The sequence below is a fragment of the Micropterus salmoides genome, unplaced genomic scaffold (genome assembly GCF_014851395.1).
Source record: "Micropterus salmoides isolate LMB-PRFRI ecotype aquatic unplaced genomic scaffold, ASM1485139v1 Ms_hic_scaffold_5, whole genome shotgun sequence".
NCBI classification, from domain to species: Eukaryota; Metazoa; Chordata; class Actinopteri; order Centrarchiformes; family Centrarchidae; genus Micropterus; species Micropterus salmoides.
In genome coordinates, this window is record NW_024044237.1 from 20,286,046 (window position 1) to 20,311,198 (window position 25,153).

General features: G+C 39.2%; 1 protein-coding gene across 2 annotated transcripts in view; it reads right to left on the reverse strand.

Annotated features, from left to right (window-relative positions):
* pcdh11 (protocadherin 11) overlaps positions 1-25,153 on the reverse strand; it is a 135,941-nt gene that overhangs the window by 39,601 nt on the left and 71,187 nt on the right. Inside the window, exons 5-6 of one of the 2 annotated variants that reach the window (XM_038699987.1) lie at positions 11,580-11,615; positions 5,775-5,973 (exon numbers count right to left, since the gene is read on the reverse strand). In XM_038699987.1, the coding sequence (XP_038555915.1) occupies positions 5,775-5,973; positions 11,580-11,615 (235 nt within the window). The remainder of the gene's footprint in view (positions 1-5,774; positions 5,974-11,579; positions 11,616-25,153) is intronic. The other variant, XM_038699988.1, reaches the window with a different exon arrangement.

Below are 25,153 nucleotides of genomic sequence, written 5' to 3' on the forward strand. Positions count from 1 at the left end.
AAAAAAAGGAGAAAGGGGGAAAAAAAAATCTAAAATCATCTTAAAAGGAAAGGTCCAATCTATGTAGGTTAATACTCACTGTTGCTTCATTTAGCTCTGTTGCGGGCCCACTGGGGCAGCTGTAAAAAGTTCTGGGAGCCAGAAGGCACAAAGGCTTTTATTTATTTATATGAGGGAGAATATATAGCGGGAAGCAAACTGGTGCAAATGATGTGAAAAAAAGCAGTTTGAAGAAGTTATCTTGTAGATTGTGGGATAACTGCAAGAAAAGGAATATGCTGCATTACCATTTTATGTGCATGAATTAAATATACACACAGCAGCGAGAATATCTCTGATAACATGACAATATGTAAGGTCATGATGTGGAATGAATGAGAAGCGCTTCCTCCCATCTTTCAGCATCCACCAGCAAAGTACCCTTAAGCAAGGCACTTCATTCTTAATTGCTTCTGTGAAGCTACTCATTTGTCAGCAGCTGATGATGAGATGGGCTCGCAGAAGTAAAAGGTTGCTCTGGCAGCCCCAAGTGTGTAAATGCGAAGAAGGGCAGTTCTATCAAAGATAATGCCTACTCATCCAACTTTACACTAATAAAAGTTGAAAAAAAGAAACAATCAAGCCTAACAGTCTTACAACAATTCATCATCTTTCTAACCTGTGGTCAGCCAATTATCAGCGTTGGATTTTTAACTCTCTGAACAAGAGTCCTCTTCTCCCTTGCATGTCAGCTTAGTCTTTCCCCCTGGTTGCTGATGACATTGTAACACTAATTACAGCTAATTGTTCTATGCTGAACGGATTTAGTCACATTGCAAATGATATGCCATTGGTCAGTGTCACAATGTTTCCACAGAAAAATTCAATGGGGAATGGAAATTTGCACAAATGAATGTAATTAAGAAGCACATTCATTACTTCTAATTGCATATGAAAACCCTCAAAGTGAAACTGAGATTGGACTCATATGAATAATTAATACAGCTAACTGTTCTGAACACTATGGTGTTGTTGCGGTCACATTATGATGTTCTAAAGTATTGGTGTGAATGACAAAACGCACCGTTAAAGTTCTGTGCCCAGGCTGATCCCGCTTAGTTGTAGAGTTCCAATCACAACCAACTAACTTTTTTTCATGCCTCCTCATGAAATCCCTTTATTCATGGGCAGATTGTGTCTAGACAGTAGAATTCCAATCTTATTGCAAGCGAGGCATTGGCGGCCAGACATACTGGTTAGACTCAGAGGTTTGAGAGGTATTAAAAATTCAAGTGGTCCCAATGTGTTTGGCACACTAGATCAAGTTCAGTGGCCTTTTCCAAAGACAAGAAAGGGGGCAGTTGTAAATCAGTCAACTGGAAACTCAGTCTGAGAGCTATTATGAAAATTCTGCACCTACAGAAATCAAAGAGTTGAGAACGTAACCCCCTCAAAGTATGAACTCAGCAAGCCTTTAATCAGATTATTTGTCTACTGACAACAGGAATTATATAATGCGCTATAAAAGCCTTCAACAAAATTGCACAAAGTGAAAAAATTATCAAACAAAATCGATCGATTGAAACCTTCTATTTGATGAAGCAATTTTGTAAAAGGACTGTAGTTTTATAATATACTGTGCAGCACATTTAAAACTATAATCTTATTATTCTTGCGGTGTTTAAAAAGGATTGGCTTATCGTAATAGCAGATTTAGACTTAGACAGACAAGGTGTAAGCTGGTCATTTGAAAGCCATATGCCACAGATTAAGATACGGCACTATACTATACAGCTTTTTCATGTTTCTTCCAGAGACTAATGCACTACCTCAAAACTGCCTTTAGTGAGCTGCTTGTAAGTGGGCAAACAAGCTCTTAAATCCCTCAACTCCAAAAACAGGAGAAAGAAATAAGTATATTACAAATCATCCAGAGAACAAAATTGTGTATTGTTTGAAAAATTTGAAGGATTTAGACTTAGGGATTTGCTCCCACTTTGCTGCACTTAGTCTGAGGGCTTAGCACTGTTCACTGTTTGTGACATGATGATTTCCATCATTCCGCAAAAGCCTTTCAAGACAACATCAACTTAACAGCACAGGCTGTCCAAAATGAATAAATATATACAAATAAAAAAAACACAGGACATTTAATTACTCAATGTCAACAACTTAACTGATCACAAGTGCAGTCACATCACTCAGAACAAGGCCAATAGTCATTACTATTAAAAAACAACAACAACAAAATCAGCAGGACACAATGTCTGAGCCAATATAGGTCAAGAATGGCATTTCAATCAACCGGATGCTTTTAGTGTTCCATATAAAACAGTGCTCTTAGTGATTCCAGGAAAAGTCAGTCACTTTTGATGTCTAGAAGGCGAACTGTAAAAAGAAAAAAAAACTGTGTTGAAAACCAAGGATGCCACTCCACTGAGTCACTGAAGAATGTCAACTGAAACAGGAATGTACATCCTTCTTATTCGAGGGAAGAGATGCATCGCATATCATTATGCATTCCTGTTTTTGATGTTTTGATGAAGTGTTGCAATTTGGCCAAAGGGGACAGGTACGATTCATCATGCCTAATTGTTCTGGATGTGCAGTTCTGTAAAAGCCAGCTGTCAGATGTATGGGGGTTGGACCTAAAAACACACATGCTAATGATATTAATTTGCAGCTTTTATCTATTTGTACAGACAGAGGAGGAAATATCAAAACCTTTGGAACAATGTGTGACAAAAGAGGTGACAGCATAAGACTGATGGCGGGGTGGTGAAGTAAGCCTGGAGGGGGAAGCAAGAGCCCATAAAATGAACAGCCGCCTAACTCATAAATAATAGAAACATAAAATGTCAAATGAACTTTATTTCAAGAGTGGGTGGTCTAATAAAGATGCAGGTTTAAAGAGGAGTTGAGAAATTCATTGTCATAAGAAGGCCACATGGCTTGCCTTTGGCACAGACAATTATTCAGTGGAAGCTGACATTCAGGTCCAAGCTGAGGCACCTTTATGAAACAATACCGTGTTTGACTCCTGAAATTCTTTTTCTACTGTCGCTTGAGTCTTTCAATCTCTCGGCTTTATTTCTTCCTCTTCACTTAGAGTCATTCCATCTCCTGTCCCCTCTTTCCCCTTTTCCTTGTTCTTTTTGCTTTACAAATTGAGACGACATGATAAGAGATTGTCACCGCCATGCCAACCTGGTGCTCATTGATAAAACCATATCTAATCCATCTTAGCCCCCTCTGTCACCACTGCACTCATCTCTGCGATGGTCAACATGCACAGGAGTCATCTCTCTTTTTGAACTAGTAACAAAGAGTCTGAGTTTATCTTTAAAGTTCTGGAAGGAGAAAATAGAGGCAGATGAGTCAGATGACTTTCACCCTGCCTTCAAATGATGTGAGGGTGTGTGTGTGCAAGTGTGTGTTCTAAAGCATCTAAAAGCAAATAAAAGAACTTTCATGATTTGAGGTGAGAATATATGTGGTTTAAAGTGTATTCATAATTAAATTATTCAAATATTAAATATGGACTTCCTAGACACAAGGCAAGCAAAAAATATCTGAAAGCAGCATGGTTTTCTCTCTCTCTCTCTCTCTCTCTCTCTTTCTCTCTCTCTCTCTCTCTCTCTCTCTCTCTCTCTCTCTATCTATATATATATATATATATATATATATATATATATATATATATGCATATATGTTCAAGAAATGAATCAATAATTTCAGATATGGTGGGTCCTTTCTCCTTTTAGTTTTTCTTTTTGTTTTTTACAGTAACATCAGTAAGAATTACTAACCTTTTTATAATTTGGTGTGATAAGGTTACAACAGAGAACTACAAAGAGCTTTGTGGTCAAATAACTTTTCTAATATCCAGCTACTAATATTAGACTCCATTATTACACTCCCAGTTATTCTGTTAACACTCTCACTGTGCTGCGATTTTTAATGCAGCAATTTGTAAAAGTACACATGCATTTACTATATTAGCATGGTCTTCTATCTAAAACTAATGCACTTCAACAAATATTACCCCAGAGGGAAAGCGGGTAATAAGTGCGGTATTTGAGAAAGTTTATGAAGTATGATATGTTTATGTCACTGAATATTAATGAGATGATGAGCAATTGCCTCTGTATATAAATGAATCACATATATGAATCACTGCTGTCACCATGGTGAATGAAGGAGAACAGCTGAGGAAAGAGCTGTTGGATCATTACATGTATGTGTTTGTATGTGCATTTATACACGTGCCTGGTGTACAGATGTGTGTTTGAGTGTGTGTGTGTGTGTGTTTGTGTGTGTGTGTGCGCGTGAGAGGGGATATGGAGGTCAGTTGCTCGTGTAAAAAAAAAAGCAAGAGTTCTGGCTGTAACTCGCAAAACTCTCTTGTCACAAACAGAAAAATCACAAATGGCATGGAACCTTGCATGCAAATAAACAGGAAGCCACCAGCAGGATGTCACCCATCTTGTCTAATGTCTAACAAATGCATTCACAATCACACTCACACTGACACCCCAGCCCCGGACCTGTCAACGCAGCTGCTGGGGAGGCAGATGCACCAAGGACTGTTGTCTCACTTACAGCTATGACACAATGGCTATACTTCCGTGTAGGTGTATGCAAAGCAATCTATTTCTACCTGTCCTGTTGATTTTCTCTGCTGGATACAAGCCCCCCCCCAGACTTGCTTTTGTTGACATGTAACTATGTGCTAAAGCATTTCTGCCTATGATACACACAGGCCACAGGAGGAGTAAAGGTCTGCACTAATCTGAGCCTCGATCCAGTTCGCAATATATGCATATATATATATGCAGAGTTACCTCCACAAAATAAAATCAGATTCACAAGGACTACAATATCCAGCATGGAGTGTGGAAAGGGGTGGGGGGTGGGTTGAAACAAGAGTCTCAGAGTAGCCTTGTTCATGTTAAGGTGGAGCAAAATCATTTCAGCAGCATCATTGGCATGCTGCTGTTGCACAGGCTTTGAATATACACTACCACTGGTGGAAAAACCCAGGGTTCCTCTGTGGTGAGTCTTAAGCAGTCTTCTTCCCCCCTCAGCCAGTTATTTGTGCAATGATTTAAAAAAATCTGTTGTATATGTATGAGGACGGAGTTGTGCATCCCTGCTTTCAATGAAGCTTTTTATGGAGAACATCATTGGGCAGTAAGCCATGCAGTGACAGCTGTCTTGTGAATCATTTGTATAAATTCAGCAACAGAGCAACTTCAGAGGTATAATTTCCCCCTCAGTGTACAGCTTAACAGTGGACAAAATTTACTAAATTCAGCCTTACAAATTCAGTTGTCAATAATAAATGCACCATTGTGCAAGTTACATACTTAATATTATTCTGTACTCCCGTGACAACACTGCCTGTTTTGATCAAATTCAATTTATTTGCAAATCTAATAGCACTCAGATGGTTTTTGGTTTTAAATTTCAACACAAAGACACCGATAAATACTGTACATGGAATAGGAGTTTATTTCCCTCTCAGCAGTGCAATCCAACTGTTGTCCTGTATGTATAAAGAATGACCTCACAAAAACAGCATGTATAGCAAACTTAATTTTATGTGTATCTGGGGTGTTGCTAGTAATTTGAAAATGGTCTCTTGTTAAGTGTTTGCAGGGCTTTTACTACGACAGTCACAGCTGTAATTTCAGAAAATGGGGAAAAGTCAGCCTCAAAAATCACAAAAAATAATAAAAAATAAAATAACATATTTGCAACATTGTCTGAAAATAACAAAATTCAGTACTCACAAGATTCAGGATCTGAGTTTCCATCTCCCTCAGTGCGGCTGTTAGGTGATGTTTGCTCATAGTACTCCTCCTGGGGGAAGCTGAGAGGAAGAGGCTGGGTGGTGCTGGCCGTGCTGCTAGGCTCCGGGTCTCCCAGCCCGCTGTCACTGCAGCTCTCCTGGGAACCGTCTGGAAGATGGAATGTCACACGGCGCTGGGTCTGGAGCACACAAACAAACAAGAAATGTTCTGCTAGAAACTCTTCTGTCCTGTTTAAAATGCCTGAAAAAGTGCAAAAAAATCCAACAACCTACAAACGAGGAAAAGATAAGTGAGCACAACAGAGAATGCCCAAATATAAGTAGGAACATAACTTAATCATTAACCAACATGTCTGCAGAGGCCCTAAGATTGTTTGCTACTTTGATACTAAAGTTTTAATTTATATAAACGGTTGGAAAAGAAAGTTTTGAGATATCCACATCTGAGATTTCTGCTTCCATCTCAAATACAATGGAGAAGAATGAAATGTTGTTGTGCTCACAGCATTCAAAAATTACATTTAAGTGTAAAGTTACTCTGCATAATTAAAAAAACACTATAAGAACTGTTTTTATAGGGACTCTTTTTGCAGTAGAAAGTAGTTCCAATGAAATCTGTTCACAGTGAGGTATGTCCAGACAAACAAGGACATTCCTTCCAGAGAAGCCCGCTTTTGTTGAATTTTTAAAAATGTAATATTTCAGTGCTTTGGATGCCACAATGGAAAACCCTTTCACCCCCATTGTACTGAGGTGAGGACAGAAATCTCAGAGATGAATATCTCAAAACATGGGCACATAAAACCATAACTATTGGTGTATCATATCACAACAGCTAAGACAGTTTGTTTGTTTGTTGTCTTTTTTGGATGAACTGACCTACCTTGTAAAAAGCCTTAGTGAGTTATTAAACCGATGTAATTATCAATACAAGGTTTAACCCTTGATGTCAGTTACTCTCTTTTTTATGTTTTCTTTTCAAACTCAGACTCATTTATTGAGAAAGAAACATTCCAGGGATGCATTCACCTTGGTATCAATGAAAGTATCCTTTATAGGTATTCTTTCTGCTCCTAAAGAGAGTCTTGGCACACCACCAGCGTCAAACAAAGATTATTAATATCATCACGAGTGGTGACAACAATGCTCGTTTATGGGTGAATGAGTACTGTGAGACAGCATTTACAAGGGAAATCTTTTTCTAATTGTACAGTAAGTGTTGTTGTTACACGCCCAGCACTGCATCCATCATCTTTACCTGCTTTTAGTAGGAAAATCTGCCAAAATCGCATCCTGTCACTGGGGGGACTAATTGAAACAGTGACCTCATAACCCAAAAAATGATTTCTGGTCTGTTGAGTCTGGTGAATTACTTTTCAGATAATAAACTGACTATAAGATTTATAATTGAGACTTCCCAGCCTCATAATGGATGGGATGTGTATTAACAGGTTGAACTATGTCCTAGTTTTCCCTCTCACCCAGTTTAGACACAAAAGAAGTGGAAATGTGTGTGGAGGCTGAGACTTTGATTTGTAAAGTCTTGGGGATCACAGGAGTGTGGGCATTTTCTTCTGAAAGGTGCACGGCTCTTTGATTTCTCTGGAGGTTTACAGAAGTTCATGCTGCGACCTTTCTTTGGAGTCAAAAAAGAAAACACATCCTGCATGTAGTCGTGTCTGCTAACATATTAGCAATTCCTCCAGAAAACAAACCACACAGTTACAATTGCTCATATTGTGAGGCACACAGGGTAATCTGTAGACACTGCTTATTTTATTTTGTACTTTCGTTTTTTTATCTTTTGCTTGGAGTTTGACAAAGAGAAAAATGAGATCTTACTTGGCTTTGAGGTAATTCGGGTAAGACTGAGCATTGTTGCAGTGATATATAGTGTAGCTTGAATTCACATGATTCTCTGAGTAACATCATACTGCATCACACTGTATAGGGGCATAAAACACATAAAATGTAATTACACCCTCAGCTTCGGTTATTGCGGTGAATTTTATTCGTCCCATTATTCAAACTGATAACAGACTTTTTTTTTTGAGACCAAATACAACTGGAGCGCAAATGACTATCTTGATTTTCTTCTTTCTATAGCAATAAAGGCAATATGTAAGTCCTGAATTAAAAACATCATTAACACATGCTCCCTTTAGCTCAGGAGGAGATGTCTCTGTGCGAACATATTTTTTCCTTAGCCACTATAGTGCATAGATAAAGCACTTATTGTTCTTTGATAAGACAAAATAAGGCTTGGAAAATAGGAGAGAGGGAGAGAGAAATAAAGTCTGGCACTAACGAAGGACAAACTGCCAAAAACCAAGTGCACAAAAAGCTTCATTTAAAAACTATCAGAGAGGGTTGACTAACCTAAATCCACACAATTAGCACCCTGAAAGCACAAGTGAGTGGTTTTCAATGCTGTGATGTTGAAACAGCTAGCAAAATATTCTATTTACTTGATGTATCTAGATTCAGAGGCCATAATTCACTGTTTGTGAGTCCGGGGCACTGCCAAGGCGGGGGGGCTCCTGATACATTTGTTGGCCCTACCGCTGATATTTTATTAGGTAATATTCATTTAAATCAATAATGTAACTTTTTCATAACGTGAAAGGAAACCCCCACTTTTGGTTTTGGTGTGCCACCCCAAGATTTTCAGTGGCCCCATCTGGTCACCCCTATGAAAGAATTCTGGGGGCGCCACTGGTGTGTTTGTGTGAATGTAAGCTAGTAAGACAACAACAATAAGATATAAGGATAAAAAGAGCAGGGAAAAGGGCATGCAGTCAAAGAAGCACACAACCTTAACTCCTACTCTTGCTTTTTGTGGCTGTTCTATTAATAACATAAGAAAGAAAAGAGTTATATGTTCACATTTGCTGCACTAATTTCTGCACCATATAAAAAGTATATTATAGTAGTAGTAGTATATTTTTACTGCATGCGCTATGACATCTTCTGCTACCAAATGATGAGGTATATTTCTAAAGTTCTGTATAGAAAGGAATGTTTTCCCTGTCCTCGTGTGGCTTTATTAATTTACTAAGACAGAGAGACGATGAATACCTTGTTGGCAAAATCATATCGTTCTGTGTGCCACGTTCGCCCACGCTTTCAAGTAGTCTAAATATCTACTTGTTCTCAAACAGCTTTGGCAGCTGTTTCTCAAATTACTGGAGGACGCACGCAACAGAGAAGTCCAGGTTCCAGCAAAAGAAAGAGCACACTTATGGAAGGTTGGCAGCTCTACAAAAAGCATGCTTCCTCTCCACATGACTCTAATTATTGGAAACTTGCTCCAACAATGGCATCCAGAATCTATTAGAACAAACAGCTGTCCGTGACAATTAGGACATAATCATTTTGCATAAGGGAGTGTCTTCATTTTTAGACTGCTGTGTATTCAAGTCCATTCAGGTTGGTGCCAGATGTTGAGAAAAACCCTAATTTGATTTCATGATGCACTCAATACTAAGTTTTTTAGGGCTACAATATTAATTACAATTAAATACTATTAATTGGTCTTAAATAAATAAAAGTTTTGCTCTAAGGGGAAATGACTAATGCGAATAAAACATTAACGGTGCAAGACAAACACAATAAACAAAAACACACATTCACAGAGGAGTCAAGGTGAGTGTTTTGCTAAGCATTATCTCTTATTTAAAGAAGCTGCCAGAAATCCATAAAGCAAAGACAAGCTGCAGTAAAAGATATCAAGACCAAACAAAGCCCGTTCAGCCAGATAAAACACTGCCTTGAGAAGTATGTACACAGAGATAAAATGAACAGGAGAGATGCATGCCAAGCTCTGCCATATAACAAGCCAGCCAATCCAAAACCCTCCCCCTGGTAACCACCCAGACAATAGGCAGATGGGGCTGGATTCACGGGTTACCGGATTAGAAGTGCGTTATATTTAGATATAGAAGAGGAGAGGCCAAGTGGCTGCCACCGTGTCCTTTGGTAGGCCACAGCTCTTTGAGTTTTATTATTACATATATTTTTCCCCACACCACCATTCTCTATAAACAGCAAAGAAGTCAGTGCTGCACAGAGAAGGACTTGGCTGACAACCGCCTCACTTTGAGTGATAAACAGGGACCACTTAGGAGTGAATCAGGGGAGATTGGCTCTGCCATTTCAGATAAGGATCAGCTCGCGGGCACACCTAGACCTGCATAAATCTGTCTGGAGATGGTGATTTGTCATGTAGCACATGTCTTATGTAGAGAGGTAAAGAAACAAGAAAAAAAAACAACAACAACAGCAATGCCAAGATATTTATTCAAAAAAAGCTGTCCCACACGACCCTATCCTACTTGATGTCAAGATCTGGCATAATCCACAAAAATCTGCTAGCGATTTTACTTTGTGGGTGTGTCCTTTATTTATTTATTTTGCAAATGCTGTTCTAGTGCAGCCTATTATGTGTCAGGTGATGTGTGTGTGAAATGGTGAGTTAGCGGGAACATGCATGGAGGAGGTGATTCTAGCAAGTGAGTTGAGAGATTATAGGGTGATTTTTGACAAATCCAATGAATTTTTATCAATCTGTACTTGAGTCATCTGCTACGATGATCTGCTGTGTGCGACATGAGCTATGACAGTGTTATTGACAGTATTATTGCCCCAGTCCTAGCAAAGCAGGGTCTTACACTGAACTGTGATTAAACACAGTTTTTCAAAGAACACTGAAAAACTTTAATAATAAAATAGTCAAATGTTATAGTGGTTCAGAATGGACCTTTCGGGGATGACTACTCACAACATGATCAACCCACATACAGTTAGGATTCGGTGATATGATTATTTTATTGCACACTTGAGTAGTAGATTTTGCTAATACTTTTACCTTAGTAAGGTTTATGATGCAAAACTTTACGTGTTGTGGAGTGGGGTTGTTATTAGGTATTTTGCTTAAGTAATGGAGCTGATTTCTCCTTCCACCTCTGGTCAGCACACCCACAGCTGAGAACCTGTGTGTCACCAGTCAAGCCTTCCCCTTTAAGAAAGGTGGCCTTGTAGGCCCTGTGCGTGAAACAGAGTACAGTAGGTTTGTTGTGAAAGTCAGTCTTTCCTGGTGTGTAGAAGTACATTAGTTACTTCAGTCAGTTTTTCAAAATTTCCATCAAACTTTGGTTAGTGTGTAAGACCTGCTGCCAGAGATAGATAAGCCAGTCTCTCTGCACATTGGTATCTTGTGGGACTTTCACTGTATTAAATGTCCAGATCAGGCTAAAGTAAATTAAATTAGCCTTCACTGTTGATAACTGTTTATCTTAATGGAAAAATATGAGAACACATTTGTGGTATTCCAATAAAACACAACGGAAATAAAATAATCTGTGACATTTCTAAAACTCTGCCATGTTCATGGTACTGAAGAATGAGGCCACGACAGTAACAAAGTAATTTTACAGAAAGTTATTAAAAATAACAGTCAAGTCATGAACAAGAAGAATGGTTCAATGCTATTGGATCCAAATTATTCAAAACATTTTTTCTGGGTTTTATAACCCAAATGGTTGCAGAATTGTATTTAACCCACAGAACCTTTCAAATGAAGGTAAAATCAAGCTGGCTTTGAGGCTTTGGTAATAACAATACCTGTATGTTTATTTCTAGCATGCAAGGTTATAGTGGTGAAATGCAGATATATTGCGCAAAGTATAGAAAATATATTAATAGACCCATCGAAAAAAAAAACACACAGCATGCTCCATTGATGCCCATGCAAGAACAAGCAGAGAACAGAATGTGTATGACTTACATTCACAGAGGTTATCTTGCCAAGTTGACAGGCCTCCTGCAAAGACAGAAGAGCAGTCATTTCACATCACTGTCGGACTGTAACCCGACAGAGGATTTAATAAGGAACGGATATTTGCAGCCAGCAAAAGAAACTGCACTGGGAACTTTCCGGTCTTCCTAAAGTCAGTCAGAGTTCACAATTGACAACCTCATAGATTTTAAAGTCTTTTTTTAGGTTGGAATTGAGATTTTGGATACATATTGATTTCTTCCTCTGACGCAGAGTTTGTACAGCAGGCTGCAGAGTACACACCTTCTTGCCAGAAATGTAAAGAATAGTGCAAACCTGACACCCTGACAACACAAGCCATACAACTGACACTTTGATAAAGATGTTTTCTCTGCATGCCAGGGAGGAAAGTGAACAGAATATCAAATGAAGCATCAAAAATTAACAATAAACAGTGACAAGCTTCTAAATTGGGAACAAAAGACACCCGCAAGCCTGCAAAATAGCATCCTCTCTGGGGACTGAGATAACTCACAGAGAGATAAGAGTATTTAATTTTTAATCACCAATTTTGTTTTCTTTGTACTGTGTATAATAATCTGAGTACATGACTTGATTTGCAAAGAAAATAGAAGAAATCTGGCAGTGAGGAGCCACTTTGACAGGGGAGAAACAGAGAGGACCGCTGGGGTGGAACGGTAAAACAATGAACAGGAAACAAGTTCATGTCAACAGATTATCCTGCCATAATTGTTCACCAAGGGATACTGACTGAGCGATAAAGCAGTACACCCAAAGCTCATCAAAAACAAAATGGAGCTTCATGGTGGACAACTAAACTTCGAACAAATAACTGCCTGACGCGAGTAAAACAATTCTATTGTATAGTATTTAAAATAAGTGAAGTTTGTGTAAAGACATTTAAGCGGGTAACTATTAAATCATCTCATTGCCATAAAGTACGCCTAGTTGCTCGAATTAAAGTCATGCATAATGTATATTGTTGTCTACACCAGCAATGTTTTCTGTGAGTAATATCAACAATATGTCTCCAACAGTTTGTCTCTTCTTCAACCGTGTCAAGATTGCATATTTTGTAAGACGGTGGATAATTTTTTGCACCTCATCATCATTTCCACAACAGCAGTGGTCAGTTGTTTTCAGCAAAAAAAGCTCAGAAAAACCGAGAATATACCAGAAACTGTTGGCACAAATACAAAATGATGGAAACCTACCTGAAGTTACTTGTTGTTATTATTGGGAGAGAAAAGGGAGTGTAAAAACTGTGAGTATGGCAATAAAGACAGGTGTTAAATCAGGAGCTGCAGCAAAGAAGAAGCTGCTGGTGTGGCTGCAGGAGGCCTGAGCTCCAGAGAGCTTCACTGGCCAAGTGTCAGGGGGATGCATGCATCTTCACCCGGGCCAGACATGGCATTTTGTGAACAGTAGCTGCTAGCTACAATGCACAATAATGCACTACGCTTAAGGATGAAATCGTTATAGGTATTTTTAGCATTATTATACCTTGGCATAGTTAGTTTTTTAAAAGTTTGCATCTACGTTAATTTATCATTGATTTAATTCACCATCTGCATAGAACGCTAAGTGACCCAGATGAAACGCACCAAAGTTGTTGCGTGACAAACAGTTGCATGCTGGATTTGGCTAAGTGCTAAAAGATCCTCCAGCAGTTATTTCTTTGCTACATTGCTGAGGAAGTTTTACCTTCAGTGAGGCATGTGAGGCCTTTCTGCTGTTTCTGAGCATTTCTGTCTGTGACTGTGACGGTTATATCGAGACACATACGCTAAGTGGAGCTGGTTTTAATGGGACAGCCAGCTGAGAGGACTGTTTATAATATGAACTGAGGGCGGTCTAGCAAAAAAGTTGAACCAAGAGCAGATTGTTGCGGTGCATGAAACTCACACAGTGACGTTCAGACCGCTGTGTAGCCTAGCAACATAGCGTTATGTGTGTGTGTCTGCATATAAACTGTGAGTTTATATTGTTGATTGGTGATGTTTGATTCTGTTGCAGCAAGTAGCTATTTTTTTCATTTCTTATTTTAGATAAAAATTAAATTAAATTAAATAAATAATAATGATACAGATAAGATAATGTAAGGAATGTAAAATATTTCTGTAAATGCACCTTTATTTTTTTAAATAATAAAAATTTGCATATTTGTCAGGTCTGTTTGAGGAGTTTCTCATTTGCATCCACTGGCTGGTCATTTGAAGCGTGATTTGACTTGAGGCTACCATCAGGCAGTTGTTTCTTCTCCAAGTAATGTTTAATTCAACATCTCGTGACACATACTTCAAGTTAGAGACCTTACCAACCAATTAAATATATGATAATGTACATGAGGGATCTGAGAAGGTGACCTGTGGTTGTCTCATATTTAGATGACATTGAAAATAGTAGGTGTACATCTGATTGCTGAAGACCATAAACGTGTGAGTTTTCTCTTTTTTCCCCTTTCTCAGTATGGATTGGTCAGTGACCTTCTCTCTTTATGTACGCCTCTCAAACTAGCAGTTTCAAAGCACCCACATGCAAGCCTGGGAGAGAGTTATGCTTAAGATAAGTGCATTTGTTGGTGAACCACATCAAAGTACAGAGGGATGTCTTAGCGAGCAAAGGCAGTGGAGCTCGAACCAAGCCTTTGATCACCCCAGGCACTCTGATCATTAAAATATTGGATAAATAATTGATTAAAAACACCAGGCCTTATTGTGCTCTTTTTCTGTATCCAAACGTATCCCAATTAGCTGCACAATCAATAGTGAATGTTGGGAAGAGTGAAAGGAACATATAGTCCTTGTTGTAGGACTGCATGGCTTGCTTTGACACAATGTATTCAAAAAAAATTGTATGTTATATTGTTGCAACGTGCAAAGCTCATTCTGTGCAGTGCAGTCTTTGAGCTCCCTAGCACTGAGTTCCAGTGGATACAGGTTGAAGTTGCTGCAACAAGCCATTTTCTACAGTGAGTGTCTGAGCGATGGCCTGGGCGATGGCCTGGCAGGCTGGCACACAGGTAGAAAGACTAAGTAATAATAAAAAAGGCATAGGAAGAAGGTAGGTAAGAGTGCATTCCAGCTGTGTGTAGGTGACTGGAGCAAATATTACATCTAAGGTGGAAAATAATCCTGCAGAGAGAAAAACAATGAGCCCACTGTACATATCAGGGATATTAAAAAGACAATTTTCCATCAGCTTTTGTACATAGTAACTCAATCCCCCTCAGTACATATACTATTTACATTTAGAGTATAAAAAGAAATCAAAATTAATCGAGATTTATTCCAGTTCCAACTTATGACATTAAGGTACATACCTCTCAGCATAAAAGTCTGAGCAAACAGCAGCATACTTATTTAAATATTGTTTGTTCTTTAATTAACCAGGTTTCTCCCATTGAGATCAATGATCTCTTTTACAAGGGAGACCTGGCTGCAGCAAACAAGAGTATCAACAATACATTACCAGGCAAAGACATATGTCTGATTAACATTAAAAATCATCAGTTACTCATCAGGCTTACTATCTTTTAAAGTGTGTGATCATTCTGTAGACCAGGGCTTTTCAAAGTCGGAGACTACAGACTTAGCTTGGGAACCCCCCACCAACACCCACTCAATTCCTGGATGCCTCTGGGAAAATGATTATATTATCTGATCCCATAGACACTCAACATTTGGGCCATTTGCCTAATATTGCTGTTTGACATAACTTCTGACTTCACCAAATAGTTTTAAAAAAGGTCGGTCCTAAGGCATTTATTAGTTAATTAATAATACCCCAAAACTACTGTATCTCTGAACTCTCACACGTAGGCTATTCTATGTGATCTCCTTTTGATAACTAATGCAATAAGTAATGTAATATTGTTTCACTTCCATTCACTGATCCTCCCCTGAAAACCTAATGCCTTCTTTCCCAATTCAGTTCTGACTTTGGGAACAACGAATCACAAAATGTCCAGAGAACAAAGATTGCCATATTTCAAGTTTAAAAGAAAAGACAAGTAGGATTTTTTAAAAGAATGGCTTTGTAAATGAAAACATACCAATGACAGAGGCTTCATGCACATAAAGCACACCAATTCACTTTTGAATATAATACACAATTTTGAGTAAGAAAACCGCAGTTTGTAATAAATCTCAGTGCCCCATGATGCACGCTATCCAGCATGTGAAGACAATGAGCGGAGGCATTTGTGTACAACACATCACCATAATCAATAACAGGTATGAAAATTAGATGACACACTCACAAAAAAAGAAAAGTAAGATTTGTTTCTATTGTAAAATCCTAGTAATATCTTCAACTACACACTGGATATGCACCAGGGTTAAAGACAAGTGGTCAACATTTAAAAATCCTTAAAAGTAAATACCAACTTAATTTGTTGACCATTAACAGTTATCTCAGACAATGCTGATCTTACTGTTCTTTAAGTGGTAAAGAACATAAGATTAGTTTGTTAAATTGTAGTTGACAAAGATGTTCTTGTGCTCTTGTACCTATTTACTGTAAGTGATTGTCAATTATTGGAAAGCTCATGTTAAGTTCGTGATGTGAAGATCTTGTTTCATCAGTCCCTGAATTCAAGAACATTAAAATATACTATGTGTAAAACTAACACACCTTATTTATAACCAAACAAAAGTAGCCAGAGGTGTTATTTCCAGAGACAGGCATCTTTAAACACACAGCCAATCAAATAAATACCTCTGGATTTTCACAATCTTGTTATTCCAATTTCTTTGATGAGATTTTCCCCTGACCTCTGTGAGCTTGATCAAAATGAGATTACAAAGGGATAACAAGCAATTGCTCTCATATTCAGCAATTACTACGGCTGGTGTCAAAATGATCTACTGGCTTCATAAGGACATATTCCACTATATTATAATCATAGATCTGACATATAACCATTTTTATATGTCCTAACTGATTTGGCTGCCCTACTCATTCTGTTAGCAATAGGATAGCATCACGAGACAAGGCTTTGCTGAGTTCAAAGTTTAGAAAGAAATGGCACCTGAAGACGCCTCACTGCAGTTTGTGAAAATAAATGTAAAGAGTGTATGATGTGATAACTACAAGATACACTGAAAGCCTTAAAACCCCATATCCCCGGGGTCTCCATGCTCCCAATAGTTTAACACTAATGAGATCTGCTGCTCCCATCTCTACAGCTCCCCACATTACATTCTATATTTCTTACTGTAAATACCTTTGAAGGTGGGGAGAAGCGCAGAGTGAGGCAAAGAGACAGGAAGCAGGTTAGCTAGCCACAGTCTCTAGAGCTGCCAAAGTTCGGCCTTGCGTATATCACATTTCTTTTGACTCTGACTCAGGGGTTCATTGGTGAGGCTCACTATAGTGTGCTGCTGTTCATTTCAGCTAGTCTCCCTGTATGAAGTCTGTGAAAATAATGGTCAAGCAGGACTTGTCAGGACTGTTAGGTATTCCAGATATGTCAGGGCACAGTCGACAACTGAAAGCTGTATAGAGAGGGTAGGAGAAAAGCTCCCTGCCTGCTATCATGAGATGGATGTAGCTCAATTCATTAATAGCAGAAAAATGACAACTTTGTCAGGCGGATGTGTCAGAATCACACAAATGCAGACCCTATGCACGCATAATACAAATATTCACAGTGGAAAACTTGGACGTGCCATCTGCTCATGTGTGTAGGCACAATAGATGTGAATACCTCAGCCAAGAAACACTGGGCAGAGTTCAAGTTTACATCCCTTGTATTTCTGGCAGACACAGCATGTCTTAGACAGCGTGATAAAACTGTTGCAAACAAAACACCTCCTCATCAAAAGGGGCTAATAAAGTCTTCAATATACTTAAGTGTAGCCTTAGATAAATAGAATCCCCATTCCCCTCTGTCTTGGTGTTCAGTTGTCCAAAGTGTATTGATGTACTTATTGACATTCAATAAAGGGAAACCCTCTCAGCAAACCACACAGAGTGGTGTAAATCCTGTACACTTCTTGACTGTGCACAAGGAGCAACTTTCCTTTAACACAATTACTAGACAGCAATAATGTCGCACTGTGTTCGAACCAATTTTGATTTACAAGTGGACAACATGTTGCCTTTTCATCAGCTTATTATTATTAAGTGGTCTGTATATGTGTGTTTCCCCTGGACAATCCCCCTCTCGCTTCACTCTTAGTGAGGTATTGATCCTCCCACTGTACCGGCCCCTCCTGATTTCATTAGGCTAGCTGCTGTTAATTACTCCACACTCTAACCTTTTGCTGTTTCATTTGGACCGACAAATTGGGTGAATTAAAAAAGGGGAGGTAGGAAGAGGAAAAGATAGAAAGGGGGGTAAAAAGCTCCATAGCAGCTGTAGTGGTGGACCCCCTCCCTCTTTGTGGCACTTGTGTCAGAATCCCAAGCGGCGTAATAATTAAAAAAGTTCATCAATGTTCTCTTTGCTCATCAAATTATGCAGAAGGAGGCTACTAATTGTTGCAAAGGATTCATTTATGAAAGCCATACCAGCTAGATCTAGTATGGTTGCCTGGGGAGTTGGTTGAATGATGCCCCTTTCACTTCTTTATGTTTGTAAAAGGTTTCTCAGCTTCAAGCAGGCTGATCATTAAAACACATTTTATTCATTTATGCATATTTATTTACAAGGATCACGTGACAGACATGACTAACTTCAACATTTTGTTACACACCGAATCAAAATGCAGCACCACTCTTCACTGACACACCAATTTGTCTTCTTAGGGAAGGTATTAAAAGAGTATGATATGACACATAGCTGCAAAGTTATAATTAGACCTCATTTAATACCTTATGTCATGAGATTACATGTGCAGTGCATGGCATCCAAAGCATACTTAAATCACAGGGGAATGTAATTGATTAACCATATAAGACTGGGAACCAGATGATGAGGATGATTCTCTAAATCCATGTTAAATCAATATAGCCACTTCCTACACATCAAGGGATTATTGAGAGAAATTACTACCAGCTGTAATTGCTGACTTACAACACATCAGATAATTTCTGGCTGGGTGCTTCAATGTGTTTATGCATACAAGTGAGTCAAAAACAATTCTGTAGGACTGCTTCAAGTAATCACCGACTTTAAAGTGGGACAATGTTTAAACACTGGATACATTACCAACCAAGCAAGTGACATTTACAGGATCTTCTGGATCCTTAATACGAGAGATGCCCTTTCCTCAAGGTTGAATACATTCTAGCTGAAAAGATTTTACATGATGCAGAAGGAGCCATTCAGAGTACTCCCTTTGGTTGAGATAATAACTTCATCATAATTAGCTTGTGGTGCTCAGGAGTGTTGAATTGTCGGTTGCAGTGGGATCTGGGCTGATTTATTGCTTGATTTAATTACGTATCAAAATTCAATTAGACATGCTTTCAACCAAATTCAAACTGAGTTTTGTCAAGATGTCCCTTGAAATCAGGCGCGGCCTGAAGGACATCCTTCATAATGCAGTGACATCTAACTTAATAATTATCGCTTACCAAAAAATCCTTCGTGTGCTAAAAGATGCAGAAAAAAACAACAAAAAATTGCTTTGGCAGTTTTAGAGAATATGTGATTTTTTCTACTCTGCTATTACTTGTTTCACATCTCAGCTGACATCAAACAGCATCAAATAATTCGAAACAGACCATGATTCAGTAGTGATGTGAAGAGGGTTGCAGGTACTTTACCAAGTGAAGATACATGACAAAATGCTCTTTGAGGTTGACTACGACTGAGGAAGTCTCTGACTTTCTTTACCCACATCACTCACTGTCTGCTCACCCCTTTTTGCTCCAGACTACACTAGGGAAAGAGGGGAGCTGTTTTGAATAAGTGTCACACCAGCCTCCAAGAGCTACATTGATCTTTACTACTATGCAAATTCAGGATGTCATGGTGTCTATGCTAAGAAGCCAAGGAAGGAAGCAATATTTCAGCCGGAGGTCTCTGACTGAAGTATAGTCCTTTACTAGTATTGTAAATACACTCATACAGACAATTTTATTAGGTACACCTTGGTATTACTGTGTAGTGCACTCTGCGACCCTTAGAACAGCCAGATTTCTTTTTGAGGCATGGATTCAACAAGGTGCCAGAAATGTTCCATAGGGATTTTGATCTATACTGACTTGACAGCATAGTTTTTCCAATTTTTCAGTGCCTTGAATGCTGTGAACATCCTACTTCACCTCCTCCCAAAAGTGTTTTATTAGGCTGTGATCTGGGGACTGTGCAGACCACTGGAGTAAAGTAAAGTAATTTCCTGGAACCATTTTGAGAATATTACACATTATCTTGCTAGAAATCCCTTCGAAAAAACAGTACATTGTCAATATGATGGGTTGCACCTGGTCAGCAACAATGTTAGCTCTATTTATAGAAGCAAAAATATCATAAATACACCAAGAACTAGCAGATGCAAGGCATTTTTCTGCTTTCAGTCAAGCTCTATTTGTTGCCTAAAATATGACCTATTCATTCTACTGCAAAAATGAACACCTTGCCCTTCCTTACTTGCCTGGTATCAGACAGAACTGTCAACCCATTCCACTACATTTCCATCTTGTCTGACATTGCCTTCACGCTAACCAATTTCCGTGGGGGAGGGGGAATCGATTTCCCCTCACCCTCCCTACTTTTATTTGATTAAGAATCGCCTCAATAGCAGACTCTATCTTTAACCAAGACATTCCCATGGCTAGCAGTTGCATTAGCCACTTTTGCAAGAATTTGGCATGATATTGTTATGTTGATAAAGTTTTACAGAAATGCTTAGACAATGATCAGCTTGCTCCTCCTTTATTAGCATTTCAAGCCCATCCATCCATCCATCGTCAACCGCTTATCCTGCGTACAAGGTCTGGAGGTGGGGGGGCTGGAGCCTATCCCATCTGACATCGGGTGAAAGGTGGGGTACACCTTGGACAGGTCGCCAATCCATCGCAGAGCCACACATAGACAAACAACCAGTCACACTCACACCTAAGGACAATTTAGGGCCACCAATTAACCAAGTCCGCATATCTTTGGACGCTGGGAGGAAGCCGGAGCACCTGGAGAGAACCCACGCAGACACAACCTTCTTTATATCAAGCCCATCTTCATTTATTTATTTTTATTTAACCTGGCAGGACACGTCTTATTTACAAGTACAGCCTGGCAAGAGGGAGTTAGCCTCTTGAGGGGAGTGGAGAGGGGACACAAATTTTGTGTTGGGCACGTACAACACGTCTCTTGTTTTCTGTTCAAAATCAAACACCGGCAGCAGATTGACACCCATTGGCATGGGTGGATATATGTGAGAAAACTGTCCCACTGTCCCACTGTCCCATTTTCCAGTGTTGACGCTTGTTGACACTACACAAAAGTACATTTGACAGGAACAGTGCATATTAATAAAAAATTATGACAAAATATCAGAGTTAGCCAGAAAGGCAAATTTTCACCTGTACTCCACTAGTTAAAAGCATAGACATTAAGGGTGCTTTTACACCTGTAGTTCAGTTCATTTGGTCCGGACCAAGTGAAAAAAATGATACACTGTAGGAGTTTAGTTCTGATGCAGTTCATGTTCACACTGCAGTTTTACAAACAAACTACGAGAAGTAACCATGACATTACACAGCTTTGGCGATTGTCATCCTGGATCATCAGGACCCACGTGGGGAAATCCAACTCTGACTGACAGAAGTTTCTGCAGCACTTTAATGCTTCTGATCTGTATCGCAAAGAGCTCACGAAGTAATAATTTATTATAAGCATGATTGGTAATGTCAGACAGCAGATCGACCTCATAGCCTATTACGAATAATAACGTAAAAACAGCACAACACACCTGACCAAACGAACCACACCAAGGAGGGAAATGAACTAGTGCCATTCAACCGAACTAAACAAGGCACATGTGAAAGAACCCTAAAATAATAATAAGAAAATACAGTCAATTATAAATAATAATAATAATAATCTTCATTTGTAGAGCACTTTTCAAAAACAAGTTAAAAAGTGCTTCAGTGAGTGCAGAGACAACAATACAATACCCAAAAGACAACAATACAAGCAAGAAAACATTGAAAAGACCAAAATACACGTTTAAGATAAATATAAAATAAGTAAAATAGAATAAAATAAAAGGGATAAAATAAAGTCAAATAAGATCGGGAAAGGATCTCCTATAAAAGTATGTTTTAAGAAGGGACTTAAAAGAGTACGTGCTGGTGCGTATGGGACTAAAAGTTCAGAAATATAACAAGGCCTGGCAGCTGAGTTCTGGACAGTCTGGAGTCGATCAGTAGATTTTTGGGTTAAACAAGTGAACAGGCTGCAATAATCCAGGCGTGATGAGATGAAGGCATGTAAAATGGTCTCAGTGTCCTTAAAAGTTAACATAGATCGAATTTTTGCTATATTTCTAAGTTGATAAAAACATGATTGAACAAGCTTTGTGGTATGCTGCTCGAAATTTAAATTACTATCAAACCAGAAACGAAGGTTCTTTTCAACAGGCTTAATGCGATTTACTGGGAACCAGCAGATGGCAGTATTTGTTTTGCCATCTGCTGGGACCCGATGACCAGGATTTCTGTTTTGTCTGTTCAGCTGGAGGAAATTATTTGACATCCATTTTTTAACTTCACAAAGGCAGTTGTTAAGTGAAACATTCCAGGATCTGTGGATCTGACGGGCAAGTACATTTGTGTGTCATCAGCATAAATATGAAAAGAAATACCATGTTTATGGATAATATGTCCAAGGGGAAGCAGATACAAGGAAAACAAAATGGGTCCTAAGACCGACCCCTGAGGCACACCATATTTAACTGGACAGAACGAAGAGACATAGTTGTTTACAGACACGCAAAACTTCCTATTTGACAGGTAGGATGAAAACCATTCTAAGGCAGTACCCGAGATCCCCCCCCAGTGCCTCAGTCTGTCTAACATGATGTTGTGATCAGTGGTGTCAAAAGCAGCGCTAAGGTCCAGGAGTACCAGGACCGAGCACATACCTTCATCAGCAGACATTAAAAGGTCATTGGTGACTTTAAGCAGGGCAGTCTCAGTGCTGTGGTACTTCCTGAAACCAGATTGAAACTTTTCAAATAATTTGTTATTTTCCAGTACAGTGAGCAATTGTTTGGACACAATTCTTTCTAGAATCTTTGCAATAAAAGGCAGTTTTGAAATTGGTCTAAAATGTTGTGGGAGGGAGGGATCTAAACTGGGTTTCTTTAAAAGCGGGTTCACGCAATCCGTTTTAAAATAATCAGGGGCACAACCAGTAGATAGGGAGCTGTTAAAACAGAGATCAACAGAATCCATTACTTTCAGTAAAAACTTTGTAGCTATTACATCAAGTGGGCTGGAGGACACTCACATTTGTGATACTGTTTTTAAAAGCTCAGACAAGTCGATGGGATAAAACTGGTTAAAACTCTCTTGTTGCTGGTGAGGGACCTCTGAGTAAGAGGCCGCGGGGGTAATAGAGGCTCTGATTGACACCACTTTATTGGTAAAATAAGATAAAAACAATTCACAGTCATCATTACTTTCAGCTGAGGCACAAGGAGGGGTTGGGTTAACCAGCTGATCCATATTCTTAAACAGAAACCCGAGATTGTGTTTATGTGTAGTAATGAGTTCAGAAAAATAGTGTGTTCTCGCATCCTTAACCATGTTATTGTAGTTAATTAATAAATCCTTCAGACTGAGGTAATGGACTTGGAGACTGGATTTTTTCCATCTGCGCTCTGCTTTCCTGCATTCCCTTGCGAATGCGAATGCTGTCATTTATCCAGGGTTGTTTACTAGCTTTAGACGTAGGCCTAACCTTTAGAGGAGCAGTAATATTCAGTGACAACAAGCAGATATGATTTAAGTGATTGACCAGATTGTTGGTGTTGGAATCAGACAGGTGTTGGCTTTGGCTCTGAAAGAATGTGCAAAACTTTGAAACATTTTGTTTATTAAAGATGCGAGAACACACGGAGCTTGGTGAGGCGGCATGAGTAACAGGCGAATCGCAGATAAAAACAATACATCTGCGGTCAGATATGGTCATGTCCACTAATTCCACCGAGGAAATGCTGACACCCAGGGTAAAGACCAAGTCCAGTGTATGACTATGGTTATGTGTTTGCCCTTTGACATGTTGTTTGAAGTTAAAAGAAGTGGCCATATTTAAAAAGTCAGTTGCATTAACATTGGTAGGGGCATCAACATGAATATTAAAATTGCCACAAAGAACAATTCTGTCATAATTTAAAACCAGAGTAGATAAAAATTCAGGAAGTTCTGATAAAAATCCTCCTGGCGGTTTTGGGGGGCGATAAATTATAACAAATATGATAGGTTGCAGCCCTCCAACTTTAAGAGTGAGAACTTCAAAGGAGTTAAATTCATCACAGCGTACTTGATGACATTTAAAATTTTTCCTATACATGCTCACTAGCCCACCACCACTGACCCTTGACCCTTGTTGACTAAAACAATCATATTAAAAAGCAGTTAAGAATATGCAGATACAAACAGAGCCTGCACATAAAGACAAGAGAGACAGATCTTAAGACTTACAGAATCAACAATACCATGACAACAATCAATAAATCAACAGATAGCTTGGCAGAACAATCAACAAATAGCATGACAACAAAATGTTAGGCCTGGTGTGAATATGACATACAGAGACTATGATAAGCAGGAGCACCCCTTACACTACGCATAATAATTCACTCCCTCAATTAGGACATCCCAGCTACTGTACCCCGACTTTACTTGATTCTTCTTCTTGTTTGGTGAAACCAAACAGCTGTAGCTGTCACAATAGATGATTATAATCTGTGACGGAAAGGGAAGAGCAGTAACACCCCACCTGGATTTGAATCCGGGTCTATGGTACCAAACATGCAACTTCACCGCAACGCCAAAGAGCCAGGCTTGTTGGTATGGCAGTCACAGCGCATACGCAACTGTAGTGGGACGGTGCACACACACTGCGCTTCACGCATACAGGCGTCCGTCACAGCTCCCACAAATTGTACTTCTCCCATCTCAGGGTGCCCCCACCCACTAGTGCTTCACCCATCTCTGGGGTCCCTCACACACACAGGGGTCCACCAACCCTGGGGGTCCCTCGTACGCATCACACACTGGGTACGCCTCCGACAATTTCACAGCAAGCCATCCCACTTCCGACACCATATGTCATGGTAACCCCACCCGGATTTGAATCCGGGTCTATGGTACCAAACATGCAACTTGACCGCAACGCCAAAGAGCCAGGCTCGTTGGCATTCACAGCACATACTCATTATTGATGCATAACAATATCCGGACCTTCACAAGTGACAGTCACTGTATTATAAATACAATATTAAAAAAACACATTTCCTGTTTAGCCATAGCTTGACAGAGCAGAGAAACCAAGTGACACGACAGAAAAAAAAGACTCTTGAATCAAGGTCAGCACTCCATAATTCACTTGGTATACTACCATATGTTATGGTTCGTATGTTTGCCATGTGGCCCTGTTTATG